Source organism: Nicotiana sylvestris, chromosome 3 (assembly GCF_000393655.2).
Source record: "Nicotiana sylvestris chromosome 3, ASM39365v2, whole genome shotgun sequence".
Classification (NCBI taxonomy): domain Eukaryota; kingdom Viridiplantae; phylum Streptophyta; class Magnoliopsida; order Solanales; family Solanaceae; genus Nicotiana; species Nicotiana sylvestris.
The window spans coordinates 80,278,571-80,286,578 of NC_091059.1; the positions used below are offsets into that span (position 1 = coordinate 80,278,571).

The 8,008-nt window shown below is 38.0% G+C and overlaps 1 protein-coding gene across 1 annotated transcript; it reads right to left on the reverse strand.

Moving 5' to 3' along the window:
• Positions 1-4,823: 4,823 nt before the first annotated feature.
• Positions 4,824-7,672, reverse strand: LOC138887571 (uncharacterized). The gene is made up of 5 exons (XM_070169335.1): positions 7,507-7,672; positions 5,881-6,458; positions 5,651-5,737; positions 5,069-5,450; positions 4,824-4,900 (listed from the first exon to the last, which is right to left on the reverse strand). Exons 1-5 carry the CDS (start codon positions 7,670-7,672, stop codon positions 4,824-4,826), a joined length of 1,290 nt encoding a protein of 429 aa, XP_070025436.1.
• Positions 7,673-8,008: the final 336 nt, after the last annotated feature.

Genomic DNA, 8,008 nt, shown 5'->3' on the forward strand with positions numbered 1-8,008 from the left:
CAGTCTTCTTCTTCAGTAATTCTAACTTGTTTGGCTTTCACATCAGACCATGTCCGTTTAGCCAAAGTAGAGGGTTCAGCAGACTTGGATACAGATAAAGACTTCTTTGAGGAAGTCTTGGCTTTCTTGGGATAAGGGGTCTGAACCTCTACCTCAACAGTCACATGTTCACCTTGATGGACTGGGTCCATCTCATCCACATCAACAGCCTCAATAGGCTCTACCACCTTTGCTTTTCCTTTGTCCATCCTTTTCATCTTACTTTCTTGCATAGCTTTCTACAACTCCTCCTCACTTTGCTTTAGCTTGCTCCTCATAGACCTTCCTTTTAGTAGAGGAGTTTCAGTAGTTTTAGAAGAAGCAGCCTTCCTTTTCTTGTTGGCTCTTGTTGTGCCAGGAGTCTTTGGAGTTCTCTTTTGCTTGGGGTTATAACTCTCACCAACCTTTTTCAGAAGATCTGCTAGCTCTCTTCAACAGTTGAACCAGGTTGATTTGTATGCTTGCTAAGATTAACTAGTCCTTCAGTAGCATCCCCTAATCCACTCCCCCCCTATTTTCTTGTTGCTTTCTACCACCTTTTCTGGCTCAGCTCCACAGATAGCCATTTTAACCATTTTAGAGGTAGGTGAAGAATCAACCACTTCTTTTCCTTTTCCCCTCTCAGCACTACTCACACCCTCACTCTTTTTTCTTTTTCACTTTTATTTTTACCTCCTCACCTTCTTGACTCGGGCGTTTCCACATCCACTACAGACCCAACCAAAACAAATCGATTTTCCAAATTTTCAACTAGATCAGAAATTGCCTCAATAGAGGGATTTTGCACAGATAGTACCTGCTCATAATCAGAAGAACCAATTCCTTCCCCCTCACTCGCAGACTTGAAAGAATCATTAGAATTTTTGGAATCTTGGGCTTGACTTGCCTTGAACTGTGCATTTAATTTACTGGAAAGCGCACATGTAGCCATAGTTTTTCGAGCAAGCATCTTTACTCGCCTTCTCCTAGGTTGAGGGGTAGTGCTGAGTTGAGGAGTGGTGGAGAAATCGGAGGGCGTAGGTGGGTGGAGGTGTATCAGGGTTATCTTGGGGTTAGTCATTTTCTCTAGATTCTAGAAAAAAATTTGTGGTTTGAGTTTTGGAAGAGAAAAGAAGAGAGAATAGAAATGTTTTGACGGTTTTTGAAAATTATGGGAGGGTAGCAGTGGTGATGATGATGAATTTAAAGGAGGAGGGTAATTAATACACAACGGCAGCTTTTACTAGTTAAATAGAAGTCTAATCACCCTGAATTTTCAAGTTGAATAGGCAGTTAGACTTCCCTAGAATCTAGGCATTTTAACACAGTGGGGATTCTAGTTGAAATGGAACTGGTTTAAACATAAAAGGATTGGCTTTTGATGTTTTTTTAACGTAGTCAGGACCCTGTTCATGTATTAAATATTAGTTTTTCTAATTGTGCAGAGTGTAGAAAACATACCTCGTTATTCAGATGAACCAGTACTGATGAACCAGGTTCTTCACTAAGAATCCTCTTGATCATGTCTCAATTTGTCAAAATAGAAAAAATTTAGTTAGAGATCAGTGAGTCTTATTAACATATGACACATGAGTATACTATTTATAGTATGAGACGGAGCAACGATTAATCTAGTTATTTACACAAGTTCCAGATTTTCTAACCATTTTTTTTTCATTATGCATTCTGAAGTGGTTCCATTAGGTGATCTTAATCATCCCTAATTCTAACATGTTCCTTTCAAAGTTCTCTCTACTAAGTGCTTTTGTAAAGATGTCAGCAATATGCTTATTAGTAGCACAAAATTCTACAGTGATCAAGCCTTTCTCATAGTTGTCCCTAAAAAATGGTGCCTATCATCTATGTGCTTAGTTCTCTTATAATGAACCGGGTTCTTAGTCATACTAATAGCACTAGTGTTATCAAAAAAAATAGGGATGCAATCAACATCAATTCCAAAATCCATTAATTGTTGTTTGATCCACAGCAATTGAGCACAACATGAAGTAGCAGCAACATACTCAGCTTCAACACTAGATAAGGCCACTGAATTTTGCTTTTTAGTAGCCCGTGACATAAGACATGAACCAAGGAAGTGTTCCATACCCAAGGTGCTTTTCCTGTCTATAAGGAATACTTCATAGTCAGCGTCAACATATCCCACTAGGTTAAAGTTACTACCTTTTGGATACCAAAGGCAAAGGTCAGTGGTGCCTTTCAAGTATCTCAATATTCTCTTGATAGCGGTCAAGTGGGATTCTTTTGAATTTGCTTGAAATCAAGCATAAAGTCCTACCCTAAAAACAATGTCAGGTCTGCTAGCAGTAAGATACAAAAGTGAACCAATAATACCCCTATACAACTTCCAATCAACAGATGAACCAAGTTCATCTATGTCCAATTTTGTAGATGCTGCAATAGGAGTATCTATTTCCTTCGATTCTTCCATTTTAAATTTCTTAAGAAACTCTTTTGCATATTTCTGCTGATGGATCATAGTTCCATTTGAGTTTTGTTTAATTTGCAAGCCTAAAAAGAAATTAAGCTCACATATCATACTCATTTCAAATTCACTTCCCATTAGTTTAGCAAATTCCTTACTTAGTATTTCGCAATTGCTCCAAAAATTTTGTCATCGACATATATCTGTACTACTAGAAGATCTTTACCTTTTTTCCTCAAGAATAGAGTGTTATTAATTTTACCTCCCTTGTATCCATGTTCAAGCAAAAATTTTAAAAGTCGTTCATACCACACTCTAGGAGCCTGCTTGAGTCCATAGAGTGCCTTGTCAAGTCTGTATACATGATCATGACACTCCTTGCTTTCAAACCCTAGAGGTTGCTTGATAAACACTTCTTCATTTAAGTAGCCATTAAGGAAGGCACTCTTAACGTCCATCTGGTGAAGAGTAAATTCCATGTATGCAGCAAAGGCTATGAGGAGTCTTATTGCTTCCAACCTTACAACTGGAGCAAAGGTCTCATCATAGTCTATGCCCTCCTCTTGGCTATAACCTTGAACCACCAATCTTGACTTATTCCTTGTAACAGTTCCATCTTCATCAAGTTTGTTTTCGAAGACCCATTTAGTGCTAATTACTGATCTGTCCTTGGGTCTGGAACCATATGCCAAACTTGACTCCTTTCAAACTGGCTGAGTTCATCTTACATTGCATTTACCCAGTCTGCATCCTGCAAAGCCTCAGCAACATTTTTAGGTTCAATAAGAGATAAGGAAGCATCAAAAGAACAAAGATTCTTTAATGAAGATCTAATTTTAATTCTAAGTTGGATCAGTAATTATGTTCTCAATGGGATGAGAACTTTGATACATCTAAGGTTTCAAAACCAACTGATTTCCACTTGATATTTCTCCCATGTTTTGTTGCTGAGAGACAGGCTCATGGACAAGTTCTATTGAGGAATTAGATTCAGTTCTTCTTTGTTCAGTTCCCCCTGTCAGGTTGCCCTGGATGGAAGAACCTATTCCATCACCTGCTCCTTCTTCTGGTGCAGCTTCATCTTGGGCTGTAATTTCATTTAAACTTTTTACCACCCCAATAGCTTCATCTTCATGTTCATGTCTCTCAGAAAGAATGTTAGTTTCATCAAAAACCACATGTATACTTTCTTTTACACACATAGTTCTTTTGTTGTACACTTTATAAGCTTTGCTATGTGAAGAATATTCCAAGAATACTCCTTCATCACTTCTGGGATCAAGTTTACCTAGGGAATCTTTTCCATTGTTGTGCAAAAAGCACTTGCATCCAAATGCCCTAAGATGGGATATATTTGGTTTTCTCCCTTTAAGTAGCTCATAGGAAGTCTTCTCTACAAGAGGTCTAGTCATGCACCTTTTAATGATGTAACACGCAGTGTTTACAACTTCTTCCCAGAAGCTATGGGGCAGTTTACTATAAAGAAACATAGTCCTAGCCATATCTTCAAGTGTGCTATTCTTTCTTTCAACTACTCCATTTTGTTGTGGAGTCCTAGGGGCAGAAAAATTATGATCTATGCCATGCACATCACAAAATTCAACAAACGTAGCATTTTCAAATTCAGTTCCATGATCAAACCTAATTGATGCAAGTTGATTATCTAGTTGTTTCTTTTTCTAACAAATGAAATAAACACGTCAAATGCTTCATCTTTAGATGTTAAAAATAATGTCCAAGTAAACCTAGAGTAATCATTAACAAGCACCATCACATATTATTTACCACATCTACTTAATGTTCTCATTGGACCACAGAGATCTATATGAACTAGTTCCATCGATCTGGTCGTGCTTACCACTTTCTGGCATTTAAAAGAGGATCTTACCTGCTTCCCCCTTGCACAAGTCTCACAAACTTTGTCTTCCTTAAACTAGATGTTAGACAGCCCTATCACCAGGTCCTTGGAGACTAATTTGTTGAGTTGACTTAGACTTGCATGTCCAAGTCTCTTGTGCCAAAGGAGAAGATCATTGTCCAACACACTTAAGCAAGTGCGTTCATTTGATGAAATAGTGGACATATCTATAATGTATATATTATTTACTCTTTTTCGTTGCAAAACAATCTTGTCAGTGGTAGGATTTATCACAAAATATTTGGTAGAGGTGAATGCTATCAAGTTACCTCTGCCACATAGTTGTGATACACTAATTAGGTTGTATTTCAAGCCATCTATCAAGTAGACATTCTCAATGGAGTGTGAGTCTATCTTACCTACCTTTCCAACCCCAATGATCTCACCTTTATTACCATTTCCAAATGAGACATTACCTCCTTTGAGGTCCTCAAGTGAAAGGAACTAGTTCTTGCTTCCAGTCATATGCTTTGTGCAGCCATTATCCATGTACCATATTTGGTTGCTCCCTTCACTTGGACCTGTAAAAGAAAATCAGGGGTTAGTCTTAGGAACCCAAACTAGTTTGGGTCCCTTTCTATAGGCAAAAGGGTGAATTAAATTCTTTTTAGCCCATCGTGGCAGCCTATTTTTCCCTTGAACAAATATTTTATTCTTTTGACTAGCCTTTTCTTTTGTAGTACACTCACTTTTGTAGTGACCAGTCTTACCATAGTGTGTGCAGATTTTATTCTCAGGAAGTGTGGTGTACTTGCTTTTCGGATCCCACTTAGGTGCAGGGGTCCCGTAGCCAAGTTCTCTCTTATTGCTACTATGGTGTTCTTGTAGCCATGAAAGTGCATCAGAGGACTTATTCCATTTACAAGTTTGGTTTGGCTCATGCTTAACCTTACTTAGATCTTCTTTTATGACTCTTATCTGCTCATCTCTTTTGTAAAACTCATCTTTTATTTTTTCTAGATTTTCTTCTAAGGTGAGATATGTGTGATCAGCTTTATTTTTACCTGTTCCTAATTTCAGTTTTAAATTTTCAGATCTAAGATCTAGCACAGTGGTGTCAAGTTCAAGAACCTGGTAGCATTTTTACTATCACTTTCACTAGCCTTGAGTTCTAGATTTTTGCACTTAGCTTTCAAGATTACACATTCCTTAGACATCTATTCCTTTTCATTGTTTATGACCTCAGATTCTTTAATGAAATCTAGAAGTAACTCAGATAGACTTTCTTTAGACAAAAACTTAATCTTGTCTTTGAGATGAATCACACTTACCTCTGATTTCTCATCAGATTCTCCAATGGCCATAGGTGCTTGTTCATCACCATCATCATCTTCTGAATCCTCATCTGAGCTTTCTCCCTAGGCAGCAACTGTAGCCTTTGTTGATCCTTTGTTCTTCTTAGGATGAACTTGTTCATTCTTCCTATTTCCTCATTCATCCCTTTCCTTCTTCCATTCAATTTCCCACTAAGGATAGTTTTTGATGATGTGATCAGTCTTACCACATTTGTAGCAGCCCTCGTTGGTCTGTTTTTCAGGAACCCTTGGTTTGTTTTTTTGCTTGCACCTCTTGAATAACCCTTTCCTCTCATTAGATACTTCTTGAAATCCTTTGTGATAATAGCCATTTCATCCTTCTCTAGATCAGCACCTTCAGTGATTTTGAGTGTCAGGCTCCTTTCCTTCTTGGGTGTATCAATCTTCATGGTTTGCCTTCTAAGTTCATAGGCAGTGAGATTTACAATTAGTTCGTCCAACTTGAGAGTGGCAATGTTCTTTGATTCCTCAATAGTAGTGATTTTTCTTTCCCAAGTGACTGGCAAGACCTTTGTCAAAATTTTCTCAACTTTGTTTTCTTCAAGAATAATTCTTCCAAGAGACTTAAGTTTATCTGTTAGTATTGTGAACCTTGTATACATCTCTTGGATTGTTTTTCCATCCTTCATGGTGAAATTCTCATATTGAGAATATAGTAGTGTTCCTCTCGATCTTTTCACTTGAGGAGTTCCTTCGTGAGACCCTTGCAAAGTGTCCCAGATTTCCTTAGCAGTGGTACAACTTTGAACTCTACTATACTCGTCTGGACCAAGTCCACACACAAGCCATTTCTTGGCCTTAGCATTCTTTTCCCACTTCCTCAAGTCCTCAGCATTGCAGTCAGCTCTTGTTTTTGGCAAATCTACTCCTTCAGCATTCTTCTTCAAGGTGGCCAGGGGACCATCAGTGACAATGTCCCAAAACTCACAGTCCTCTCCAATGATGTGATCTATCATCCTGTTTTTCCACTAGGAGTTTTATTGGCCATTAAAGAGTGGAGGCCTAATAGTGGATTGTCCTTCCCAGTTTCCAGGTGGTGCACTCATCTTGATCTGTTCCTAAGGTGTTATCCTCTTTAAGGATAACCCGCTCTAATACCAATTAATGTTTTATACTTCAATACCACACAAGAGAGGGGTGATTTGTGTGGTGACCAATTTTTCGCTTTAGCTTATACTGGAAGGTCCTGGTTCTTCTAAGTGTTCCTTAACCTACTATTGCAGAAATAGAAAATGCGGAAAGTAAAGAACATAAGTATTTTACGTGAAAAACACCTGGCTCAAAAGGTAAAAAAACCACGACCTACTTTCCAGTAGGATTTTCCCAAACTCTCCACTAAAACCACTAAGCCAAAAATTGCATTTACAATATTCTTTTGTAAACCTAGGACTAACTCTAATTCCGTTGTGGCAAACAACCTCTAATTATTGCGACAACTTCAAGTTAACTCTAACTTGAAAACTCTGAGTACCTATTACAATTGCCTCTAGATAAAGATGAAAGGTACAATATAAAACCACCTACTACAACTGAAGTAGAATAAAAGACAGACACTTGGAACTGATTCTTCTATCTGGTTCAAGTTGCTTCAGGTTTTCACACTTGAATCACACATGAACTGCTTGTAAAATTGCCTTGCTATTTTGCTCTCAATTCACGTTTAACTTCTGCTTATGGGTGTTACCTATAAAAAGAACAAAACTGATATTTATAGAGTTAGTAAATAGAGATTGACTAGAATTCTGATGGTACTCTTCCTTGGTGGAAGAGTTCTAGTTGATCTCAACCTCTAACTCTTTCCCCTTCTTAACCCGTGTTCTCTTTGAGTAAGGTGTCCTTCTCCTTATCCAATATGCAACCTTTTCGATCAGGATCAGGAGATATTACTTCTGTCAAGTTAGGTTTATCTCCTTCACGTGCATCCCACAGGCTTAAGTCTGTCTGTATCTGTGCTCCACTGGGATGGACATGATTCATATCTGAGTTCCTTTGTCAGTCTTCAAAACTATCCTTTATTTGGGCCAACAGTAAGTACAACATTGGACTTGTGACATTATTGTGAACCCAATTTTCACTTTGGTTTGTAATTTGACCATGAGATTTTGGGGTTGACTTTGACTTCGATAGAGATTTCAATTATGGATTTGAGTCTAATAGCTTTGTGGATTGGAGTTTTTGGTAGATTCAAGACTTACAAAGGTTATTTTGGAGGGCTAAGGATTTCTTAGACCGAGGTAAGTTGATAATTTGACCTCCATGAGGCAATTTTCTCAAATTTACATTATTCTCATGACCCAAATCATAGAGGAATAC

What these genes read in the sequence shown, in the direction of transcription:
- LOC138887571 (XM_070169335.1), bottom strand. Translation starts at nt 7,672, where the DNA reads ATGAATCATGTCCATCCCAGTGGAGCACAGATACAGACAGACTTAAGC. An exon ending in CGAGGGCTGCTACAAATGTG is followed by an intron (nt 5,738 to 5,880) that starts GTAAGACTGATC and finishes GTTGCTGCCTAG; the next exon opens with GGAGAAAGCTCAGATGAGGA. An exon ending in AATCTGATGAGAAATCAGAG is followed by an intron (nt 5,451 to 5,650) that starts GTAAGTGTGATT and finishes AAATGCTACCAG; the next exon opens with GTTCTTGAACTTGACACCAC.